The following is a 26,292-nucleotide window of genomic DNA, read 5'->3' as shown; positions in this document are numbered from 1 at the left end:
GGCCCGCCTTCTAAGGTCGGAATCTCTCCGCAGATCCAGGACGCTAATTCTAGCACAGGAAACACCACCGGGGCCTCACTGCTGCGCTGAACCATCCTTGTTAGGGCAAAGAGCTGTTGGGGGGTTTCACTCTTCCACGGGAAGCAGACAGTGGGGCGCCCGTCCTTTATTCCTCCCTCGCCTTCCAGCTTGCCTCTTGCTGGCAGAAGAAATGTGGTGTGCAGAGTTCTAGCCCCAGAATCGGAAAATACATTAAGGTGGGGGTGAAGCCGAGAGACAGCGCTGAGACCAGAGGGGCAAGGACGTGTGGTTTGCAAATAGTGGAGGGGTAATAAATTCCTTTTAGGAGAAAATGAATCGCGACGTCATTAGATGCCCACAGAGAACTGTTCTTAGAGTCGCCGTGACTGGCAGCTACTAGGTTCTCAAACACACTTCAGGTGAGTTTAATTTAGATCCAGGTAAATCAGAAAGTTGTCCAATTTTTTTTTTTAAGTAATTCACTATGCTGATAAAAGAAAAATTTCCATGAAATATTTTTTCTTTCCGAAGCATAGGTCCACGTAAATGTAAGTGGGAATGACGCAGTCCACCAGCAGCACTAATTTGAGCAGAGAATTAGAGGGTTTTGATGACGGGTCAAATGAAGCCCTCCACCTACTTTTGTATCAGTCCTATCGGAACTCATCATCTGTGACTGCTTTCCTGCAGCAAACCCAGACCACATGACCCCCAAAGCCTCTCCGTTAGGGACGACTTTTTACACGACTCATGATGGGTCAGTTTCCTTCTGTAAATAATGAAAATGTGACTGACTATACAAGTTGACACATTTTAAAAAGTCAGTGTTGCTAGCAAGCGAGAGACATTTTTAAGGACTAAGTTCTAATTTAATTTTATCACACTTTACAAAGACCCCACACCTTTCCCCGGCTGAATCCGTGAGCCCTCGTCAGACACATTTCAGACAAGAGACCCTGAACATAATGGTCAAAATGCGGTCATGTAGCTGAACTGAAAATGCTTCTGGAAGAAGATGCAGGGAAGTCCGGCACGGTCTCCTAAAAACAGCCATTCCCAAGACGACAAGAGCGTAGCACACGCCACAGGTTAGAAAGAGCACAACAGCATCTCCTGAACTCACAGTTCGTACTGTCCCTAAAATGCATGTTAATTCTAGTCATAAAAAATTAGCTTCTGCATTATGAACTCTCCCAGACATTTTTTTTCTTTAAAGGCAACCAATATCAAAACTTTAGATTCAGATCTTCCAAAAATTCCTGAAGTTTAACTCCTTCTGTTCACAATGAATGTATCCTTTAAAAACTTTTGAGAGGGGGAAAAAGCGATACAGAAGACACATCAATGTTCAAGTAATTTAAAACAAAAAGGTAGATTTAATGCAATAACAACATTAATCTGAGGATAAATAAATCCATTACAGACTTTTTAAAGTTTGAATTTCTTTTCCTTTCTTGGCAGAGAGAACGGTTTTCTTAAAGCACATAGGACTGAAGATGGCAAAACACAATGTAATCTCTTAAGGTCCAGGTCAAACAGGCTTGGTCCTCCCTGCTGCCCTCCTAGCACTTGCCACTGGCCAAGGTGATAAATTTCTCTCATCTAACTCAGGATGGATGTTAGTTTCAAGAGTAACTAGATGGTTTGTTTCCAGAATCGTCTTCTTGTGATCCCATGCTCTGTAAAGAAGAAAGGGAGACCATCTATTTATGTTTGCTCTTGTCAAAGGTTTCCCACCAGCCCCAAACAAGCACACCCCATCCCTTCCCAAGGCCAGACAGTCACCCTGTGTACAAATGGAGAAGCTGTAGCTTGCATACTTCCCGACTATGGTGTGAAAATGCTCAGTGAATCTCTGTGAACTCAGTGACAAAGATTTTCAAGAACTTCAGGCAACTAAACATTTAATCTCAAATCGAGTTCACGTTCCTGATGAGGAAATACCTCTCCTTTTCTATCCAGGCCACTCCGGCTAATGAAGGGAACCCTACTCACCTTCTGTACGAACTGGGGGTTCACTGTGATCTCCTGGTCCATGGCCTTCAGTCGCTCATCCAGCTCTATGCACTTCAGCATCTGGTGACAGACACGTTTGAAGGTGGTGAGTGAGTTTAGTTCAGCTTACCTCCGTTTTAACGCAGAGTACTGACATGGGGCTACGGGTTCACAGTGCCACGATCTGGAACGCCTGGCGCTACGCAGGTTTTGGAACCAGAGATTTGAATGCAGGAAGCTGACAGAGTACAAGTGCCGTGTAGCGCCCCGGCGGGACCTGGGGCAGCACCCCATCATCAAACACATTCAGATCTGTTGCCGCGAAACCGAAAATACGCACACTACGAGGGATAAAGACTATACATCATTTCGGGTGGAATTCGCCACCACGTTGAGTTACCAAACACCTCCAGTTTTCACGGGTTTTTGGATTTTAACCTGCCAAAGAGGGAGTGTGGAAGTATACTGTGTTACTCTGCATTGCTTTTCGGCTTCTGAGATTTAATGTCTGAGGTAAGGAACAGACGGTCCACACAATCCCAACTCATGTCCTCGAACCCAGACGGGCACTCAGAGCAGCGTGACCTCAGGAGCTGCAAAGGCGACCCGCTCCGGCCCCTGGCTGCTGCCCGACAGGGAACCGCGGGACGGCCTTCTTGCCCCGACTGGCCCGCTCAGTCTCACTCAGACCAGGAACTCTCCATGCACTTTCCCACAGAAATGAGGCTCTACGTTATAAATGGTGGCGGGGTGTGAATAAAATTGTACCGATTGTTAAGACCCTGAAGTGTTTCAGTAGCTACACTAGGCTCTGGTGAGCTGATGGGAGATCCAACCCACCATTTACTTATAACCGTACAATCTGGAAGAGGCTGAAGCAACGCCTATTTTCAAAATAACTTTCTAGGAACTAAGATGTTCCTAGAAACTGGGGCGCCTGGGTGGCACAGCGGTTAAGCGTCTGCTTTCGGCTCAGGGCGTGATCCCGGCGTTCTGGGATCGAGCCCCACATCAGGCTCCTCCCGCTATGAGCCTGCTTCTTCCTCTCCCACTCCCCCTGCTTGTGTTCCCTCTCTCGCTGGCTGTCTCTATCTCTGTCAAATAAATACATAAAATCTTTAAAAAAAAAAAAAGGTGTTCCTAGAAGCTAGTTGGGAACTACCTGTATTTAAAACTAGAATTGTCCTGGAGCATCGAGGCCATATTTCAAAGACAGCATCTCAAACATCAATCAAAACAAACAAATCAAAAGCCGGCATTCATATCTACCTCCTGGTCGATGTTATGAAGCATGGCTGGATTATTATACTTTTCAGGGTTATCGTGGAAACTGACCATACCATCCTTCTGATTAATACTTGCAAAAATTTCGCCATCCTCTATCTGTTAAAAAAGAAATCAGGAAAGTAGTTTAGACCTGGTCACTATGTAGATCTGTAGTGTTTCAATGTAATCAGGCAAAGGACAAAAAGCAATAAATGTGTACGCGTATTTTTAAGCACCATCTGTTCAATCAACAAGTAGTCATTGAACGCCTACTATGTGCTAGGCACCATTATAGATGCTAAGGGGTGCGACACACACACACATACACACACACCTGCCCTGGCAATTTTTTAGTGAGGTAAGTTCCACATAATGTAAATTAACCATTTTAAAGTGAACAGTTCAGGGGCCCCTGGGTGGCTCAGTCAGTGAAGCATCTGCCTTCAGCTCAGGTCATGAACCTGGAGTCCTGGGATCGAGTCTGGCGTTGGGCTCCCCGCTCAGGGGGGAGTCTGCTTCTCCCCCTCTCTCTGCCCCCCCCACCTGCTTGTGCTCTCTTTCAAATACATAAAATCTTTTTTAAAAAATCACAAAGTGAACGATACGGTGTAATTTATAACATGTAAGCACCACTTCTATCTAGTTCCAAAGCGTGTTCATCACCCAAAAGGAACCCCTGTACCTGCTGGAGCAGTGACTCCTTTTCACAACTCTTGGCTCCCGGCACCCACCAATCTACTTCCTGCTCCCCGGATCTGCCTGTTCTGGATATTTCGTCTCGACTGAATTGTATATGCTTCTGTTTCCTGCATCGGCCAGCAGAATGCTGTGGAAGTGCTCTGAATCTTAAACTGTGAAACTCTAACACGTTTTTGTTTCACCCCAGTACAAACTCTCTTGTGATCCTTCAGGAAGACTTTTCTGCTAATGCTGACTCCAAGGTAGTTTCAAGGTCTATGTTCTTTCTTTGCCTCAATGACTGGGGATTTACCTGACCGGCCCTTACAGCCAAATCCGTCCAGGAAGTTAGAAAGGGAGAAGCCAGTAAGTCTCACGCACGTATTGTTATTCCTAACACACTGCTCCGCGTGCCAGCTTTGGAAGGGATCGATGCTACTTACTGAAACGGCAACCATTCCAACACATATTAAACAGAATACGTCATTCTCTACGTGATCATGGACAGCTGCCTCTTTAAAATGTGGGGACAATATACCCAAATGAAATGCAAACCTAGGTTTACCATAGCAGCTCTTTTTGTAGTAACCAGAACTACAAACAACCCAAATGTCCACCTCATTAATGGGAAAATGTACCCACATAGTGAAATACTGTAGCCCTGAAAATGAAGGAAACTACATACATTTTGCTCATAATTTTGAGCAAAAAAGCCAGATCCAAAAAAGTATATACTGTACGTGTCCTTTTGGATAAAGTTCAAAAAACAAATACAAAATAGGATGTGAGAAGTCAGAGTAATACCTTTCTAGCCAGAAGTAGGGCTGGAAGCTGGTGTGAGAAACGTTTCTGGAGTGCTGGTAATACTCTGATTTTTGATCTAGGTATTGGTTTCACAGCTGTCCTCTCTTTGTGAAAACGTGTTTAGCTCTACACTTCAGTGCACTTTTCTCTGGGCAGGTTATATTTCAGTAAAATGTTTCCTAAAAAAATCCCTAACATACAATCTGAATAGGGCAATATCTATTAAAAAATTGAATCAATAATGAATAACCTTCTAAAACAAAGAGCACCAGGCCCAGAAGGATTCACTGGTGAATTCTACCAAACAATTAAGGAAGAAATTATACCAATCTCTACAATCTCTTTCAGAGGACAGAAGCAGAAGGAATACTTCCTAACTCATTCTAGAAGGCCAGCATTACCCTAATATTAAAACCAGACAAAAACATTACAAGAAAAGTGAACTACAGACCAATATCTCCCATGAACATTCATGCAAAAATCCTCAACAAAATATAAGCAAATTCAACAACACATAAAAAGAATTATACACCATGGGGGCGCCTGGCTGGCTCAGTCAGTTGAGCATCTGACTCTTGATTTTGGCTCAGATCATGATCTCAGGGTCATGAGATCGAGCCCTACATCAGGCTCCACACTCAGCAGAGTCGGCTTGAGATTCCCTCTCTCCCTCTGCTCCTACCCCTGCTCATGCTCTCTCTCACTCTCTAAAGTAAATAAATAAATCTTAAAAAAAAAAAAAAAAGAATTATACACTACAACCAAGCAGGATTTACCCCAGGTATGCCAGGCTGGATGAACGTTCAAGAATCAATGAATATAATTCATCACACGAGCAGACTACAGACATCATCATCATATCAACAGATGCAGAAAAAAATGTTTCATAAAATCCATTAACCATTCATGATAAAAACTCTCAATAAACTAAGAAGAGAGGGGGAACTTCTTCAACTTCATAAAGAATATCTACAAAAACCCTACGGCTAACATCACACTTAATGGTGAGAAACTCAAAGCTTCCCCACAAAGATCAGGAACCAGGCAAGGATGTCCCCTCATACCACTCCTTTTCAACATCATACTGGAAGTTTCTTAAGACGAGAAAGGGAAATTAAAAAGTTGGGAAAGAAGAAATAAAACTGTCTTTGTTTATAGATGATAAGGTTGTCTATGTAGAAAGTCTGAAAGTATCAACAAAAAAACCCTCCTAGTCCATTATAGCGAGGTTGCAGGACACAAGGTTAGCACAGAAAGGTCACTTACTTTCCCGTATACCAGCAACAAATGAGTGGAACTTCAAATCAAAAACAATACAATTTACGTTAGCATACTCCCCACCCCAAATGAAGCACTTAAGAATAAATCTAACAAAATATGTACAAGATCTATGAGGACAATCAAAGGATAAGAAGGAAATACAAAAGGCCTAAATAAACGGAGAGGTATTCCATGTCCATACACAGACTCCCTATTATCAAGATATCAGTTCCTCCCAAGTTGATTTATAGATTTGACACAATCCCAGTCAAAATCCTGGCAGATTCTTTTATGGATATCAACAAACTGATTCTAAGTTTACGTGAAGAGACCCAGAATAGCCAACATAATATTAAAGGAGAAGAGCAAAGTTGGAGGAGTGGTACTACCTGACCTTAAAACTGAACTATAAAGCTACAGTAATCAAGGCAATGTGGTATGGCTGAAAGAACAGACAAATGTATCAGGGGAACAGAACAGACAGCCCAGAAACAGGCCTCCGTAAATAGTCAACAGATCTCTGACCAAGAGCAAAGGCAATACAATGGAGCAAAGATCTTCTCAACAAATGGTACTGGAACAACTGGACATCGACATGCAAAAAAATGAACCTGGACACAGACCTTACACCCTTAACAAAAACTAATTCAAATGGATCACAGATCTAAACGTAAGACGCAAAACTATACAACTCCCAGAAGATAACTAGGAGAAAGCCTAGATGATCTTGGGTGTGATGATGACTTTTTAGATATAACACTAATGACACAATCTGTGAAAGAAATAATTGATAAGCTGGGCTCCATTAAAATTAAAAGCTTCTCTCTGCAAAACGCAATGTCAAGATGAGAAGACAGGCCACAGACTGGGAGAAAATATTTGCAAAAGACACATCTGACAAAGAATTGTTATCCAAGATATACAAAGAACTGGCCTAGCCAGCTCCGTTGGTGGAGCACGTGACTCCTGGTTCAAGCCCCATGTTGGGCACAGAGATTAGTTAAAAAAAAAAAAAGAAAGAAAGAAAGGAAGGAAGGAAGGAAGGAAGGAAGGAAGGGAGAAAAGAAAGAGAAAGAGAAATATATACAAACAGTTCTTAAAACTCAACAAGAAAACAAACATTAAAAAATGGGCCAAATACCTGGATACCTCACCCTTTAAAGAAGACATACAGAAGGCAAATAAGCATATGAAAAGATGCTTCACATCGTCTGTCATCAGAGGTGTGCAAATGAAGCTGGGATACTGCTCTACGCCTACCAGAGCTGCCAAAATCTGAAACACGGACAGCCAGTGCTGCTGAGGCTGTGGGCCAGTCGGACGTCTCTTTCACTGCTGGTGGGAATGGGTGCTGCCGCTTTGGAAGACAGTTTGGCAGCTTCTTACGAAACTAAACACAGTCTTACCATAGGATCCAGCCATCACACTCCCTGGCATTTACCCAAGGGAGCTGAAAACATATACCCACACAAAAACCTGACAGGGATGTTTATAGTCGCTTTACTCATAATCGCCAAACTTTGAGAGCAACCAAGATGTCCTTCAGGAGGTGAATGGATAAACTGTGCCACATCCAGGCAACGGAATATTACTCAGCACGGAAAGGAAATGAGCTACCGAGCCATGAAAAGACACTGAGGAACCTTAAATTCTGATTAGTAAATGAAATAAGCCAATGTGGAAAGGCTCCATATGGTAGGATTCCAACTAGATGACATTCTGGAACAAGCAAAACTATGGAGACAATAAAAAAGATGAGTGGTTGCCAGGGGTGGGATGAAAAGGCAGAGCACAGAGGCTTTTAGGGCAGTAAAAAGAACTCTGTATGACACATAATGATGGCTACACGTCCTTAGACATCTGTCCAAACCTACAGAGTACACCACCAAGAGCGAACCGTCATGTAAACTAGAGACTCCGAATGACCATGTATCAGGGGAGGTCCGGCAACTTAACACACGTGCCACTCCGGCGAGGGCTGCTGCTAATGGGCAAAGTGGATGTGCAGGGGCAGGGGGCGACAGGAAATCTCTGTACCTTCCCCTCCATTTTGCTATGAACCTCAAACTGCTCTAAAAAAAAAGATGTCTTACTTAAAAAAAAAAAAAAAAAAAATCCCCCCTCCCCCATAGACCTTATAGTCTAGGGCGAGTCTTGAGCTCACACCCACACGTGGCAGTGTGGCTCTCCCGGGCCGATCGCTGTCTGCTGTGGGAGCCGTCCTGTGCATTGTAGGACATATAGTAGCATCTCTGGCCTCTACCCACTAGACGTTAGGACCCCCAGCTGTGGCAACCAAAATTATCCTCAGACATTGCCAAACATCCCCCAGTAGACAAAACACCCCTGGCTGATCCAGAGCCTGTGAGGGTCTGTCTGGGTTGGTCACACAGGGTTCAAAACCCATCCCCCTCCTTTGATCCCTCAAAGCACTTCCCGAGCTCGTGTGTCTTTGCAGGTGTCAGAGACACTCATGCATTTCTTCTCCCCCACCAAATAGTGAGTTTCCTGGGGGTACTGTGTAGCTTCCTCAGTCTGTATAACCCCTGTGGGGTTTAGCAAGGTGCTCTTGACAGGCACTCCATGGTTGGTCAAGTCAGACAGATTTTGTTTGGGAGGGGTGTGTGTTTTGAGAATTAGGTGGAAGGAAAGAACTTCCAAACGTTTGTAAATTGCACTATGGAAACAAAGTACTCCATTATCACAATGGAAAAGAGTTCTATTACTCCTAATCCTGATGTGGCAGTGCTCCTGAAATCAGAGGGGAGATGAGCAGAAAAATGTTAAATGCTGACTTGCTACACCCAAGATTTGCCTGACTTGGGCTGAGGGCATAAGTTTGGTTTGATGGATCAGATCAGAGCCATGTATTTATAAAACTGAATCGGTAGGTAGGTTACAATGTATCAACTTGGTGGATTACCTTGTACTCATTTATTTGTTTATTTTTAAAGATTTTATTTATTTGAGAGACAAAGAGAACATGAGCAGGGGTGGGGGGGGAGGGAGTGGTAGAAGCAGACTCCCCACGGAGCAGGGAGCCTGACCTGGGGCTCAAACCCAGAACGCCAAGATCATGACCTGAGCTGAAGGCAGACGCTTAACCAGCTGAGTCACCCAGGCGCCTACCATGTACTTATGTAAACTATGGTTACCCAAATGTGGGGAGTGCAGCGGTGCAACTGGGGCGTTACCAGCAGGGACACTGTGATATCTGATTCTGAACGCAGGTACTGAGATGGTGCCTGCTTTTGCCCCCCTTTATTGTCGATATTGCTTTAAGTGTGGTCATGAACTGACAACAGCCCACGAGGAGGTAAGGGGTTCAAGTCAGATCCCAGTCAACGACTTCACTCTCTAGTTGGACAGGACATCCTTGGTGTGGGCAGCAATGTCCTGACCTACATATGGGCACAAGGTCAAGACGTCATCATGGACCAGCACATTGAGTAGCTCTGCTTTGTGACTCTTGGTACATCTGAACTATCTCACAGGTGTTTTAAAAATTAACAGGACACACCATGTATATCATACAAGTACATAAGACTGGAAACGCCATAGATTTTAAGGAAGTAAACCAAAATGTCCAGAGGTTGACTTTGGCTGTCCCTCTCTTTCTCTTTTTTAATATTTTCTATAATGAACACCTATGACTTCTACAAGGACAAAAGTCCACTATTTAACTTCTTAAAAGTGCAAACACACTTACCATGTGTAGGACATATTTCTCTGCCTCCTGAGGTCCAGATAACTGCACACGACTTGCCATATCTTGTAATGATAATGTTAAAAAGGTCTGAAATTCAGAAGTAGAATTAATCACAGGTAGAAACAACTGAGGACATACATTTTATTAAATGTGGAAAGAGCTCTACTGAATCACTGAAAATCTGCTTTCCATTCCTGTGCAAAATAATTTTTTGTTGTGAAGATGACTTGAAGTTGCTGAAACCTGCGGCTTTAGTCATCACTTTCTCCTAGAGGAGTGATGACTTCTAGAAGTGCTGCTGCACACCGCTTCCTGCGTGTCTGAGAGACGTACGCACCAGCTTACTCACCGCAGCACCGTCTGCGAGAGCAAAGGAGCAGAACCACTTCAATGCCCAGCAGGAGAGGGCAGCTTAGCGCGGCCTGGTACAACCGCAGCAACACACTCCTGTGCAGTTGTTAAATAATAAATAAATAGCAAGGATACTGCTCAGGGACTGAAAGCTGAGATGATAACGTGTACCCTTAAATATAAAAAAGGAGAGTGAATGGTGTGCACGCTGTGTAAACGAACAGAAAGAGAGTGTGTATCTGCGAGAGAGAGAGGGTGTGCGTGCCCGTGTGATGTGCGAGACGAGCTCTAGGGGGCCACCCGAGAGACCGGTAACGCCGGGCTGCCTCTGAAGAAAGAAAAGGGGTGGCTAGGGTATAGGAACCGGATGATTTTTGTATGTTTTGAATGTTGCATTGTAAATGTATTACCTATTAAATATAATTGACAATATCATATTCATTCTTCAAAATTCAAAGCTAAAATGTATAAACCGTATGGGGGCTTAGAAATCAGTGTTTCCCACTGCTCTGCTGTGGACTGGGAAATGTCCCCTTTCAGGAACACATTAAAAGAGCTCTTTTTTAAGGAAAGCTGGCAATATTTACAGCAATGGCCTTTTCAGAGCAGGGCGTGTTAAAACCCTGAGGTTGAGAATTCGTAATAAGCCAATGACCATATACTTTACTTCGGAGAGTAGCAACCAAGAAAATGAAATTATTGTTAATTTTTAAAGAAGTACATAAGCAGTTTCACACAAGTGAAGACTTCAATTTCCTGTACCTGTACCTTGCTCGGCCTACTTGTCTCCACGACTGTCCCCTCCTCACCCCTGTCTGGCTTCTCCAGGTCCTCCCACTGTCCGATCCTCCACGCACAGCCCAGCGCCACCCCCCCCCCCCACCACCACCGCTAGATCACCTAGCAACGGACATCCCCATTCTGGCTCCTCTGCTCTTCACCCCGCCCCGCTGCTGCGTCCGACTAGACTCCTTCTCTGGAGGTAAAAGCAACCCTGTAGCTTTAAGCTGCTCTCCGCTTCCTGTTCCCTGCAGCACGTGCCTTTGGAGGTCACCTGAGATTTCATGTTTCTTCTATACTTTTTTGTACTGTTTGAACACTTGATAATCAGCATGTTTCCTGTCATCCAAAACCACCAGCACACTTTCATTTTGAAAATAAAACTCATGTAACTGGCTTACCTCCTACAGCTGACCTGCACACAGCCGGGACTCTGGCCTAAGTGCCAGCGTCGGGGTAGTGCCGTGTTCAAGTAAGCAGTTCGAACAGACATCAGCACGGCCCAAGAGGTTCCACGCTGGTCACCGGGGACTCACGTGCATCGTTAGCACCACCCCGTCTGCCCACGGCACTGTTTACCTCTCTCAGGCTACCTCTCTCTGCCTCCCCATGGAGCCGTTATCTCCTACCTGTCTTCCTCTTCACCTGTTCCTCTTCTCAAATACCCTGCTCTAGCCCTGAAAAGACCAAAAGGTAGAAATCAAACTCTTTCTGGTCATCAGTTGTGAGAGCTGTTGCTTAGTAGAGACATCCTGCCACGCTTTATCCCTGTCTCTGCTTCCTCAGTACTGAGAAGGAGGAGAGAAGAGGGGGAGGCCCCGGGGGAATCAGGAATGCTATCTGAGGGCGTCACTGGCCTCACCTTGGTTAGCCTTTGAATATTCTTCTTATAAAGAGAAGACAGGCATTGCTTCACCAGCCCCATGTTGTTATCACGAGTGAAAGTCTCGCTGTGCTTGTTCACCAGGTTGCGGAGTTCTGAGGGATTATTGGTTGAATAGACTTGTGCTAACTCGTGGTACGCATTGCTAAGAGGCTAGAGGTTTAAAGTGGGAAACAAATTCAGATTAAAGCAGTAGAGGTATACACTTCCTATGGGAAGCAAAAGAAGACATGCTACTATGTTTTGAACAAGGACATTCAATATCCTTTACTGTTACCGAACAACTTAGAATTTGCCCAAAGTGAATGCCTAGTTTTTAGGACCAAAGATAGAAATGCACTAGGGAGTGATTTATTGTCAAAAAAAACTTCGTATTTCAGAGCAAATAACTGCACCGCAGGCGATCATATGCTACATTTAATAAAAGCATGCATGTCTTTTTTCTCTTTTCCTGTTGACCAATTACACCGGGAAACAGCAGGCACAATCTCCATCACTCTCACTCTCTTGCACACTTTCCCACACACATACAGACACCTCACCGGATGCAACAGGATCATCTGCTCTTTTCTGATAAGTAAAGAGAAGACAGAACAAGAGAACTAACAGTGGCTGAGGGCCTACTAAGAGCCTGAGCTGCTTTGGGGGATTTTATATACATTATCCTCTATTTTAAATATCAAGAAATTGGGGCAGAGGCCTGAGAGAATGTGGGGTGGTCATGAGGGGCACAGGTGGAAACGGGGTTCAAACTTCTATCTCTACTCTGAAGTCCATGTTCTCTACCATGGACGATATCCTCATAAACTACTAATGCTTGTGAATGACACCCTGCAGTCACGAAGACATCACTTTATAAAAACACTCTTGCTAAAACAGGCCAGCTCAAGGGCCACCTGAAGGGACCATGCAGTTCTCCAAAATGATCTGAGAACGGCTACTCTGCCTATCACTCTTCCATGGGATTCGAGGGACCTCTCTTACTCCCCCCCACAATCTGTGACTGGGTAACCTGGAGCTCTAAGAACCACAATAAGGGTCTTTGGCAAAGAACACTTGGCTATCTTCAACAAGACAGCACAAAAATCTTCTCGTTGGGAAGATTTTCAAATTGATATCCTGAAATTGTGAATTCTATACAAAGAACAGGGTTAAAATTGTTACCCAATGACTGACCTCATAGCCTTTTGAACTGCCCAATTTTATTCTAAACCCTGAGCATCTATTTCAAACAATTTAAAAAAAATATTTAATTTATTTTTTAACGTGAGCCCAAAGCGCGGTCCTCAGTGAAAACAAAAGTTCAGTGAGCAGAACCTGTGGTTTTCACTGGGGGCTCTAGTAAGATTTCCCACACCTGGGCAGACTGAGTTCAATAAAATCAGCCCTGCCCGTTCAGTGTTTCTGCTAAATTGTAATGAAGAACAACAACGACCACAACAACAAAACAACCTTGATAGAAGCCTAACCATCTACGGCAATAATTACTCAGAGCAAAAGTCTGAAAACAAATTTCTTAACAACATTCTACCCCAGTCAGGTGACCAGAGGGTGTATGGCTCCCAGACCATCAGTGTCTGCAGTTAAATTTATTAAATGTCTGCTAACCTGGAGCTGTTGGAGAGCTGAGTCGTTACAGAAGAAAATTACAGAACTAGCTACGATTACGATTTCCTTAGGGACTTAACTTGTCACCTAAGACATTAGTTTAAAAAACTCACCTTAATGAATCTACCCACAATTTGAGATGTATATTTCGGTAGCTGTTGTACTTTTCCAAGTAATATCAAAGAAACTAGAATATACTTTTTATAGGACTCCAACATGATGTGACTGACGGCCATGGCAGGAGTAGTTATAGCCTGCGTGAGAGGAGAGAGCACAGCACAGCAGAAAGGGCAATCAGCCACACGTATCACTTTAATAAAATAACCATTCTTATATTTCATGTCCTATTAGTAATTTATTAGCATCTTTATTGAGATATGATTCTCATGCTATAAAATGACCCTTTTCAAGTATACTATTCAGTGGCTCTCAGTATATTCACCGTGCTGTCCAACTGTTTTATGACCATTACCTAATTTCAGAACACTTCCAACCCCCCAAAAGGAAACCCCACACCCCTTAGCAGTCATTCCCCATTCTCTCCTCCCTCCAGCCCCAGGCAACCATCATTCTGCTTTCTCTCTGGATTTGCCTATTCTGCACATTTCATAGAATGGCGTCATAATAAACATGTGGGCTTTTGTGACTGGACTGGCTTCTTCCACTTGTTTTCAAGGCTCATCCGTGTTGTAGCAGTTACTGGTGCCTCATTCCACCTTATGGCTGAATAATATCTCGCTGTATGGCTAGGCCACATTTTGTGTATCCTCCTGGCCACTATGAATAAAGCGGCTTTGAACATCAGTGTACGTATTCTGGAGACATTTGTCTTCATTTCCTAAGAGTGGAACTGCTGGGTCACAGTGGTAACTCTAAGTTTAACATTTCGAGGAACTCCAGACTTTTCCCCAGTGGCTACACCATTTTACACTCCCATGGGCAGTTAGGAGGATCCCAAATTCTCCACCTGCTCGTCAATGCTGGTTATTGTTTGCTGTCTCTTTCTAATCCTAGCCATCCTACTGGGGGTGAATTGGTATCACATTGTGGATTTGATTTGTATTTCCGTGACCACTAGTGATGATGAGTATCTTTTCGTGTATTTATTGGCCATCTGTGTATCTTCTTTGGAGAAATGTCTATTCAAATCCATTGACCATTTTTAAAATTTTAGGGTTTTTTATTGTTGGGTTGTAAGAGCTCTTTGTACATTCTGGCTGCCAAGTGTCTTATCAGAAATGGGATCTGCAAATATCTTCTCCCATTCGGTGGCTACCTTTCCTCTTTCTTTCACCCGGATTTAAGAAGGTCAGGGAGAAGTGAAAACTATCACACCCAAGTCAGTTCAAATATTCCAAGTCAAAACTCAAACCACTGAGCCTGTGAGGTAGTTCAGATCTACGGAAACGCGTAGGTGCGTGTGGCTACACATACGATGATCCCTACCACATCACTGCTCTAAGAGTGAGACAGCACAACCAACGTACACTCCCACCAATCAAGGGCTAGTGACTCAAGCAGGTCAACATGTGATGGGATATGAGAAGAGGAGCTGCTTTCACTTGTTGCTTACATAATGCTGTATGATCTGATTTTTTTCCAGTAAGTACATCTTTCTTTCGGAATGTTTTTAAGGAGTAAAAAAATCTGTATCGCCTTCCGAAGTGAAGGTACTAGTGCCGTCTACAGCTGCCTGTGTATCATTCAAACACAGCTGCATGAAGCAGACGAACACGAGACAATGTTGGCCGTTAGGGCAAAATCTGGGGATAAACACACTTTCGGCGAAAAGGCTCGTATCTGTATCAAAATATTTTTTTTTTAAGATTTTGTTTATTTATTTAACAGAGATAGAGACAGCCAGCTAGAGAGGGAACACAAGCAGGGGGAGTGGGAGAGGAAGAAGCAGGCTCATAGCGGAGGAGCCTGATGTGGGGCTCGATCCCAGAACGCCGGGATCATGCCCTGAGCCAAAGGCAGACGCTTAACCGCTGTGCCACCCAGGCGCCCCAAAATATTTTGTTTTTAACTACTTGTGATAGAAATACTTTTTTAAAGTGCATTACATACTTTCCTGCCTTTTGAATGCCCTCGTCATCTTGATATTTCTGGCTCCTCAGTATCTTATCAGCTATCACATTGGTCTATGAAATGATCACTCAGTGGCTGTGAAGTGTCTTTATCATTTTGTAAAGAACTCAAACTTTTGACTATGTGCTCTGAAACTCTTAAAGAGAAGTCACCTTGAAGATTTTACTTGACTAGAGACATCATTTTTTTTGAGTAAGCTCTACACCCAACATGAAGCTTGAACTCGAGACGCCGAGATTAAGAGCTGCGAGTTCTACTGACTGAGCCAGCCGGGTGCCCCTGACTAGACGCATCCTTTCATGACACCATCTCTGCCCAACAGCACCTTCCGGTGACTCTTCCCTCGGTCCCCTTACAGTGTTTATCAACCCCCGCTCATTGAGGCAATGCCCCGGCAGAGAGGCGTGCCATGCACGTCTATTTCTGTGTTAACATTTCCACTACATCGTGAGCTCCTTCAAGGCTTAGAATATCCTTTATTACCTTAATATGTGCTATGAATGTAAGAAATATAAACATCTGACAAATTTCTTAAAATACTAGTATAGCCAATATTGTACCTCTTTCTCAGACTCTTAAAAACTTCTACCAAACTGTGTAATAAATCTCCTTACACAGGCCGGTGGCCGTTACACAGACACAAAGCAGGGAGGGGTCTTCCACATAGGAATGTTCTACTAAAATTTAACAGAACACCACGTGTGGTTTTAGAACAAAGACACTTCAGGGGCGCCTGGGTGGCACAGCGGTTAGGCGTCTGCCTTCGGCTCAGGGCATGATCCCCGCGTTATGGGATCGAGCCCCGCATCAGGCTCCTCTGCTGGGAGCCTGCTTCTTCCTCTCCCACTCCCCCTGCTTGTGTTCCCTCTCTCGCTGGCTGCCTCTATCTCTGTCGAATAAATAAATAAAATCTTAAAAAAAAAAAAAAGAATCTTTAAAAAAAAAAAAAAAGAACAAAGACACTTCAAAGATCATTCTGTTCACTCTCTTCCCTTTCTGCAAAGGAAGCTTTAAAGGTCAGGTGACGTAGGGAACTTAACCCGAATCTGACAGGGCGTGAATGGCAAAGCCCCGCTCAGACCCCACATGGTAAAGCTCCTCCCTCCACTGCCACTGCCCTTCGACTTGAGGAACAGTTTACCACCATTTACGTGATGACAGAGAAAGTGTTTGAATGGACCTCCCCCCGAAACTCAGAGGCCCGAGATCGATCTACTCCAGCTGTGTGCGTCTTTGATCACACGAGTTCAAGGCAACCTGAGGGGCATCTAGGTTGACGATTACCTGTTCATAAAAGTACAATGCTCTTTCGAAGTTCTTCAGTCCGGTATAGATCATCCCTCCGTAATAATAGTAACATAAAAAGTGCTTTGCGTCATAGGCTCCATTCTCTTTGCAGATATCCATCATGTCCACATCAAGGTACGGAAGGGCAGGCTTAAAGCACTTTGCCAGCAAACAAAGCTGTGACAAATGTTACAGTACACCATCATTTTAATTGTACTTGGCAGGCTTTAGCAGAAGGAGCACATTCATAGATTCCAGAAAGGTCAAGAAAATATTTTAAACCATCTTATTGATTAAAAATGTTCTAAATGTTGACACAGTACCCCGTTTTCCTAAGCATTCAGAATACAATAGCATTTCTTTAGAGAAAGACTAAGCAGCCATGAGATAAAGTACTCCACAGAGGAATGAAAGCTCAGCTATAATCAGCCCCCCTTCACCCATTCCGTTTACAGATGCCAAGACAGGTGAGTCCTTTTTCTCTTTGCAGAGAAGAGACAGACCAGGATGGCATGATAAAAATGGAAGTTTCTCTTCAATTATTTCTTTGCAATTGCTGAATCCTGTATGTGAGTGTAGGGAATTGCTCAACTCAGACTCCAGAAGGCAAGCACATGGCAACGTTCTGTAACCGCACGATGCCGGCACGGGGGCAGCTCCAGGTACAAACTCAGAGCTGTGCATTTAAGACCAGTGCACGTTACTGTATGTATGTTATACGTCAATCACCAAAGGTTTTTAAAAGATAAAAAGTAAAGAAAAAAGAACGCACCGTGATGTGAGACTAGAACGTGACTGGGATAATCCCGGTACCATGTTATTAAAGATGCAATCTACTCCCCATGGGGCTGGCTGAACCCCCCCCCCAGTGTTATGGAATACTCTGTAGCTATTAAGCACTGATGTGGAGTCCTCTCCAAGACACACTGAGTAGAAAAAACCAAGGTACACAAGAGTTCATACAGATCATTACTATTTGTGTAAAAAAGAGAGAGAAAATGCATGCATTTGCTTATATGTGCACGAAATATCTTTTGTGCAAAAAACTAACATGGATTTCCTCCGGAGAGTAGAGATGGGTGGCTAATGAGCAGGGTGGTAGGAAGATTTCATTACACATGTTCCCTTTTGCCTTCGGGGTTTGGAACCGCGTAAAATAAAATAAATGAGTAACACTTCAAGGTGTAAGAAGTTGCCTGTATTTATTCTCAGTCTCCATAATTCCTTACAAAGAAAATGACTTGGGACATTTTTAACATCACACGCATTCATTACTCAGTTCCCTCAGATCACAAACCCACTGGCTGGGCCCCGTTGTACAGTTTGCGTCCAGTAGTGGCCAGCTGAAAAGTCCTTCACTGATAATGCATCTACATATTTCGACTTCTAGAACCTACCACGGTCTCCCCCAGATTGCTATCCTTTATTGAGCAAACCCACGACCCACCTTCCACGCTGACCCGGTGTGACCCGTGCCGCTTGCGGCTTACCTGGCAGAGATCGGCGTGTACTGAGGTCAGCTGGTTTGTATTCATCTGCATCTTGTCTATGGCTTGCTTAAGGATGCCGATTCCTCGCAGGGGCTGTCAGAAATGACATCTCTTTCAGATAAGTTCTCAAAGATGGCAGCACATTGGATCTTATGTTGTCACTTACAAATAAAAAATAACACTAATTGATAGGTTCCTTTAAATAACAATAGGAGGTTTCCATACTCTTTCAGGAAATTTCTGTTCCTATTCAATCAGAAAGCATTTTCTTAAGCCGTTTCTCATGCTATTTTAGAGTAATTCAGCACCATTTTTTAAATCATAAAGCTTTTTCTTTTTTTTTTTTACTGAAGATCAATAAGCAAAAGCAGTATTACCAAAAAAAAAAAAAAACAAAAAAGCAGTATTACTTTCTCAACAGTTCATTATATTTACATTGAAACAAACAAAAACTTTCCAAATGATTTACAGTAAAGAGCCTATGCTCAGTCAACATAGCTGTGAGAAAGATGTTGGCATCTGTCCACAGGGCAGTCTAGGGATCAGCCATAAATTCTCCCCAACACCACCATCCCTTACCTGATAATAAATTCCTATTGAAACTGATACCATAACTCATAAACAGACCATTTCCTGCCTTGATTATAAATAACAAGACCAAGGTTCAAGTGAGCTAGTCAGTTTCTGAATAGGAGATGTGACTCTAAAATCGCTAAATAACTTCTTTGGGTTTTTCAATAAAGATTTTTTTTTTAACCATTTTTTTCAAACCACAGTTTGTTTAATATTCCGACAAAATACCAAATGGTTCTTTCTGTCTTGTCTCCTTCCAAGCACTCTCTTAAAGTTCAATTTCAAATAATAATTAAAAAAAAAAACCCAAATCATAACTTGTGCCAGCATCACAAAAGTTAAGAAAGACCAAAGAACTCTTTCAGATTAAAGGAGATGAAGAGACATGAAAACCCAATGCAATTCAGGATCTGAGATCTTCTTTTGTTGTAAAGGACATTAGGGAAACCAGCGGCAAAATCTGTGAAGAAGGTCAGTAGATTTGTTTAAAGGACTCTGATATTGATCATTGTACTGTGGTATGTAAGAGAATGTCCTAATTTTTAGGAAACACTCACTGAAGTATTAGGGTAAGTGGCAACGTATCTGCAATTTTCTTCCCAATGGCTCAGACAAAAAAAAAAGAGAGAGAAAGAGAAAAGGTAAGTGTGGTAAAAATATGTTAACATTTGGAGAACGTGGGTGAAAGGTACATATGGGGATTCTTCGTATTGTTCTTGCCACTTTTAGTAAAGCTAAAATGTTATAACCAAAAGTTAAAACTTCTAGCAAACAAAAAAAAAACCCAGTAAATGATAACATACCGGGCGCTAGAATGGTAGTTCCAGAAACATCCACCAGCAGTAGCAGACTGCCCTGAGGCACTACTTCTCCCTGCGTCTCAGAGGCCTCACCCTGTGCAGGAGTGAGCTGTCCCTACAGCCAATGCTTGCCCACCACATACATCCATCAGGATGCTCAGTACTAACCTGGAACCTTAACCAATCAGTTCATTGTGTCAGTTAAATATTTCTTAAAATGTAACCATAAATACTTGAATAACATTGCTTACCTGTTTCCTTTCCACAAGTGCGTTTGTCAGTTGATGGCAAAGCCCAGCAACTAGAGACAGCAATGACAGAATGTTGACAACATCAATGACTACACAGGCAAAATGCATTCGGTGGGAAATAAAGTATTATTTAGCTTACAAGTGTCTGTTGCGTATCGGATGTGCTCCCCGTTACAAGTGCTGATGAAAAGCTGAACCTGTGAGAATAATGTTTCGAAGTCAGGAACACTAGGCATGGAAAACTTCACAAATCTGGAATAAAGAGAAAAGAATCAATTCATCCTGATATTTCATGGGGGAAAACAAAGAAGCAACTGAGGCCAGAAGGTCAGCCTATCTCCAGTGCTCTATCAACGTAAATGAGTCAGGATATTTTTAAAAACTAAGAAACAGACTGACCTGATTCTTGGCACAATCAAGACACAGAACATAGACACAAATAAAGGCTGAGAAAAATAGGCTTAAAAAAGAACTTTGAAAAAAGAAAACACCCTTAAATGAGGCCAAATATCATGTTGTCTAATATTCCTGAAGGAACTGAATATCAACTTCTAACCAAAAGTTTTCAAAACCGTTTTCCTTCAGAGCTCCAATGTGCTTAGGGCTATTTACTCATCTGAAAAGCGGTGGTTTTTCCTGCTCTGAGGACAGCCCACTGAAGGCGGACAAGGACTGAGAGCTCCAGACTGGCTGGAGGCTATGGCTGCAGGTCACGGGGTGCTGTGGTCCATCTGGGAGAAAGAGCCCGCTGATGGGCAGGCCGGGGCGGGGGGGGGGGCGGGAGGGAGGACACGGATGATCCACCCTGAGTCACTTGGCAGATGGGGCAGATGAGAGGGGGCCAGAGATAGGCTTGGGGAGGCAATCAGATACACTACCTACCACTCGGGCACTGCTTATGAGTAAACTACAAGCTCTTCTTTTTCACACATAAATGAACTGCTCAAATGAACTTCAAGGAAAACGAAATGGATATGACGGCCTGAACACAAATGCTTCTAAATCTTTGCATTTGTTCTTCTGTCTATATATATATATATTATTCGATCTAATAGTGTCACCTCACATCTGTAATTGAACATCTCCGCAAAATGTATCTCAAACGATCTCATTTGGCTTTCACAATAGGTCAGTAGGGCCCTGTGATTTCCATTTTATGAAGCTCAGGGCCCGACGCCTTGTAACTGGAAGAACATAATTCGAATCCAGGGTGCTCAGAAACAAGTTCAGGGTTCGCTCCAGGTTTTCTTTTTCAGATATACCTTCGAGCTTCGAAATGCTTTCGTGTACTTGACCTCACCTGATACACATCTACAGGTAAGTTTGTGTGTGCATAAAACACTCACGCTATCCAGTTTTTGTAACCAGCAAACACACACAGTAGAAATCTTTACCTGCCAGCACCATCCCAGAAGAACCTTCTGCAATGGTAGAAATGTTCTTTATCTGTGCTGTCCAACGTAGCAGCTATATGTGGCTACTGAGTACTGACAAGTGGCTAGCGCACCTGAGGAACTAAAGCGGTCACGTTCATGAATTTACATTTCAGTAGCCACATGCGGCTAACGGCTACCATATTGTAGCCCACAGCTCCAGACTCTTTCATTGTGACAAAGTTTCTTCTCTAAACTCTATTCCTGGCACATCTTTGTCTCAGGAATCTCTGGGCCAGTGAAGCCAGACCCTCGCTTGAAGTCCATTTCCTCTGGGTTTATTTACATTGTTTCAACTTTCACGACAAGCATAACATCCCAATTTGTAATACTAAAACATCAAGAGAAAAAGAATTCTGTCAAGCGCACAGAGTTACAAGGAACCCCGACGGAAATAAGATCTAATTAATTTGGTCTTGAACAGCTTGAACTTGTTTGAAGGGAACTGGAACCAACGTTGCTTTGGATCATTGGTAATTTCACTCAACACATCCCACCGTGCCCTGTGCCATCTCTCTTCCCTATTTGCTTTCCGGGGTAGAAAATGTGGACAATCTGATGGGTTACATGAAGAAAAGTATTCAGATACATGCGAACCATAGTGCCCACAACTGAGATGGCCATTTGATTTTTAAAAATAAATTTCAAAATGTATAGAAACATAAACAACAGCTAAAAATGATAAAACTGAAACTACAACATGCCACGATTAGCTGGGATGAGGAAAATGTAACTTCTGTGACTTAAATTTATAATTGTGCTAAAGAGCTCAATGTTGTTTACATGGTTTACTTTTCCAACCAAAGAAAAGTACAGCCAGAAAGTGCAGAGCGTTCAGGCTTAGCAAGCACAAAACCATAAGAGAAGATGCCCCTTACAAAACAGCAAGGACGCCTAAGGAGTGCTCTTGTACATCCAGAGCCCCGAGCACAGTGTCCAGATGGGATAAGTTCTTTGCAAGGAGTTCCCCACTCTTGTTGATCAGTTCGCAAAGCTGAGTCATTTGCCCTGGAAAACAGGAATAACACTATCATTCAGTTACGGCACTAACCAAACTAAAGAAACTCTAACCACAGACTTCATACCTCCGTAAGAAATGACCAAGATGACTTCTTGTATCTCCTTCATTTCAGATAAGGACTCAGAAGGGCCAGAGAAGTGAAATGGCCTTGACTATGACCTCAAAACTAGACCACCCATTTCCCTCTGGCCCCTTAAAGTTTGTACATTTCTTCTGTTCTTCCATCCCGCACGCCAGAAATGCACACATTACGATCACCACACTCTCACCTTCCTCTCTGTATCCAAAATGTCACCAAATACGATTTTATTTTATTTTTTTTTAAGATTTTGTTTATTTATTTGACAGAGAGAGAGACAGGAAGCAAGTGAGCACAAGCAGGGGGAGCGGCAGAGGGAGAGTGAGAAGCAGGCTCCCCGTTGAGCAGGGAGCCCAATGCAGGGCTTGATCCCAGGACCCTGAGATCATGACCTGAGCTGAAGGCGGACACTTAACCGGCTGAGCCACCCAGGTGCCCCCGATTTTACTTTTAATTTTACTTTCTAAGTCTCTCAGCTCCATTCCTTCCTCTCTCCCCTGCCTTAATTTGGACCTTTATCATTTCTTGCCTGGACTACATCATAAATCTTTGGAACAGTCCCCCTAGTTCACTCTTCTCTCCTCCAACCCATCCTCCATAACCCTACCTGTGGGATCTTTCCAAAATGTAAAATTCAATCAAATTATTCCAATGGTTTTAAGAAGTCTAATGCCTCAGTCAGGTAACAGGACCCTGAGCCACCTGCTGCTGCCCTCCCCTCTCCAACACACACACCTACTCTGGTCACACCAAGCTCAGAAAATTCAAGCAACATGCCATGTTCTCTCACCTTTATGCCTCTATACATCCTGTTCTCCATGCTTGCTGTTCCCTCCTTCACGCTGTTCCCCTGGGTCTCCCTCTACCAACTCATACACTTCATTCAGCAATCAGCCTGGGCCTTCTTCAGACCCTCATCTCACCTCCCTTCCCCTGGCTAACTTGAAAATGTGTTCTCTCTGTGCCCTCTCTGCATCACCTGGGGTGGTGGTGGTTAGGTAATTCAACATAAACTCTGGTGGACAGGCCGTGTCATTTCTCCAGTTACAGAATACAGTGCTTACTTACCAGCCAATCAAATCAACAGCCTGTTAATTAATCTCCGAATTGATCCACTGATTTTTTTCACATCCCACAATGTTATGTTTTAACAACTAAGGTACAGAATCTAATTAGGCCCAAGTTGGTACTCCGCACTACTGATGTTGATGGTTGATGGGTTATACTGATAACAGACACCATGGCCACACTCTGCTGCTAGCTGTCTTTTGCGGGGGGGGGGGGGGGTGTATGGGGTTTATGTAAGTCCATGGGCAACAACCTCTTGTTGTCTCCTCCTTTGTAGTTCTATTTTGCATTTTGAACTTCAAGTTATACATATCAGCTATTTTTATTTAGTAGCGGAGGGATTTTTTTTTCCTTATCGAAAAAACAAATAGTATAATACTTAAAATCCAAGTGACTGTAGCTAGGAACGTTGGTAATTTTGTTTCTGGGGCTTCTATACTACACCTTTAAATTTTTACCAAAAACAAAGAAATATACTATTATCACATAGACGGTAAAATAAGAATAAAAAAAATCTGTGATCTGATTAAGCATCATCTTTCAAGATAACACAAGTTGAATGGAGAAATACCATCATTTTATTACAAATGTCACTGGTGGGGCGCCTGGGTGGCACAGCGGTTAAGCATCTGCCTTCGGCTCAGGGCGTGATCCCGGAGTTCTGGGATCGAGCCCCACATCAGGCTCCTCCGCTATGGGCCTGCTTCTTCCTCTCCCACTCCCCCTGCTTGTGTTCCCTCTCTCGCTGGCTGTCTCTATCTCTGTCAAATAAATAAATAAAATCTTTAAAAAACAAACAAACAAATGTCACTGGTAAATGTGACATAAACAGCTTCCTCTAGTTAAATAATTTGCCTCCCTTTTTTTACTCACTGCTCTAAATACATTTACAATGATAGGAAACACACAAAAATAAGCATTTCAGTCCATTATTTTCCCCCAATTAAATAACCAATGCAGAGTTGAGACTTAAAATAAAAGATGAATCACTATGAAATCATAAGATAGTTAACTATTGTGGGCCAAGGGGAGAGTCAACAGTAAGTTCAGTGCCACTGGGTGCATCTGACATGAGCCCAGAGATGTGGCCAATGAAATTTCCTTTAATCAAAGAAAGCTGGAAATTATGAAATTCCCTTCACTTAAGGTCCATATCAGAAAATTCCAAGTAAGAGCAGAAAAAACAGAAACCTCATAAACATTTACTATGCAGGGCGCATGAGGCACAGAAGCCACAGGCAGTGAAAGTATCACGTTTATCTCTGCCTGGCAGACTGTTCCTAAAGCAGTGACTTGCACAGCAAGCATACAAAGCTTTCAGATAAATCTCACTTGATGCTCAATAGTCCCTGTTCCATTTTGTAAGGGAGAAAACTGGCCCAGAGAAATTAAGTGGCCCACACGTGAAGTGACTGACAAGATTCCAGCCCAAATCTAAATACCCATACTACATCCCAGGAAGTAGAAAACAAATAGTTTGCGGCATAAATGAATGAATGAATGGTTTCTTCATTCATAGAGACTGCAAGTCTGTGCCTTCCCTGTGAACCTCGTTTCTATCCATAATAAGGGAAAGGAGAAGTATTTCACTGAGCATAGCTTCATACCCGATCTGTTAACTTACAATAACAGTGAAGTAAATAGCGCTCCTCCATTTTTACAAATGGAAATAGAGACTCGAGAGATTAAAGGTGACTTGTCCAAGGTCACGCAGCTCCTACAGCTTTACAACTAATAGCTGCTAGCAATAATTTGTAACTGCATCTATTGCACCTCATACAAGAGGTACTGTTTCAAGCGCTTTTACATGCTTCCTCTCATTCAACCCCAACACCTCTCTGAAGTAGGGACTAATTTTTATTTTAGAGATGAAGAAACAGGGTGGTTAAAGGGACCTTCACTGCTCGCAGCTGATTACTTTAATTCTGAGTCCAGCATTCTATATTCAGGTGATGAGATGAATGAACCAAGGAGCATGAATATTTAAGTAATAATGGTCACCATTCCGCCCCGGGAAATGGAGCCCTACAAGCGAGAGCTCCCTCGGCACTCCGCCGGACTAAAATAGGCGCGGAGGCTTCCCGAGGGCGCGCCGGCCGGCAGCTGAGCAGCCGGCCAAGGCAAGCCTCCGAGCCAAGGCACCCAGAAAGGATTCGTCTCGCGCCCGCTGCCCGCGGCCTAGTCCAGAGGCTGCCAAGCGCCACCGTGACAGGCGAGGCTGTGCACCAATCACCGCAGGCAAGGGAGGCCGAAGGGACCAACCGGCGCTCGGGAAGGCGTCCAGCGGAAGCCACCGCCCCCAAAACTGTCAAGCGAAGCGCCCGGGTGGAAGGGGCCCGGGCCGGGGGAGGAGGGTCCAGCCGGCCCCAGGGATGGGAGGTGGCCAGGTCGCCGAGCGCACGGGCCGGCAGACGAGTGCCACTGAGACCGAGAGCGCGACGGGGCTGCTCGACCTCCGCCGCGCCCGAACCCTCCGTGGTCTGAGCGCCGCAACCCCGAGCCCGGCCCCGGAGACGAGGCTCGGGACTAACAGGGAGGTCCCAGCCGTCCGCGCTGGCGGCTGGGGTTGCAAGCCCGTTCCCGCGGCCCGGAGGGCCCTCCCAGGCCCAGCCCGGCGGCCCAGGGCCTCACCTTGAGCCGAGAGCTGTCGGACACTGTTCACGAATTGCTCCAGGGCAGACGCCATGTTTCCCCCCGGCGGCCCGAGCAGCAGAGGTAGCTCACGCGGGAAAAGGCGGCTGCTCTGGGAGGAGGGGCCGCGGCGATCCTCCACAGGGCCTCAACAGCGGCCCGACGTCACTTCCGCCGGCTCAAGCACCGCGAGATTTCACCTACCTGGGAACC

At 44.0% G+C, this 26,292-nt stretch overlaps 1 protein-coding gene across 1 annotated transcript; it reads right to left on the bottom strand.

Annotated features, from left to right (window-relative positions):
• Window positions 1-1,374: 1,374 nt before the first annotated feature.
• On the bottom strand, window positions 1,375-26,246 carry COPS3 (COP9 signalosome subunit 3). Its single transcript, XM_045778180.2, has 12 exons — window positions 26,080-26,246; window positions 22,159-22,288; window positions 19,987-20,099; window positions 19,848-19,897; window positions 18,224-18,316; window positions 16,731-16,910; window positions 13,469-13,609; window positions 11,727-11,900; window positions 9,734-9,820; window positions 3,286-3,399; window positions 2,017-2,097; window positions 1,375-1,700 (listed from the first exon to the last, which is right to left on the bottom strand). Exons 1-12 carry the CDS (start codon window positions 26,132-26,134, stop codon window positions 1,647-1,649), a joined length of 1,272 nt encoding a protein of 423 aa, XP_045634136.1. The 5' UTR covers window positions 26,135-26,246; the 3' UTR covers window positions 1,375-1,646.
• Between the last annotated feature and the right edge of the window lie 46 nt (window positions 26,247-26,292).

The sequence above is a fragment of the Ursus americanus genome, chromosome 14 (genome assembly GCF_024610735.1).
Source record: "Ursus americanus isolate L20-20 chromosome 14, mUrsAme1.1.p, whole genome shotgun sequence".
Lineage (NCBI taxonomy): Eukaryota > Metazoa > Chordata > Mammalia > Carnivora > Ursidae > Ursus > Ursus americanus.
The sequence above is the reverse complement of the archived record's forward strand: the minus strand, read 5'-3'. Positions and strand labels throughout refer to the sequence as shown.

Excerpts from the sequence above, each read along its gene's own strand:
- COPS3 (XM_045778180.2), bottom strand. The coding sequence starts at position 26,134 with ATGGCGTCTGCCCTGGAGCAATTCGTGAACAGTGTCCGACAGCTCTCG. Across the intron at positions 18,317-19,847 it reads CACTTGTGGAAAGGAAACAG|CCCCTGCGAGGAATCGGCAT; the intron begins GTAAGCAATGTT and ends CATTTCTGACAG. Across the intron at positions 16,911-18,223 it reads TACACGCCGATCTCTGCCAG|CTTTGTTTGCTGGCAAAGTG; the intron begins GTAAGCCGCAAG and ends CATTTGTCACAG.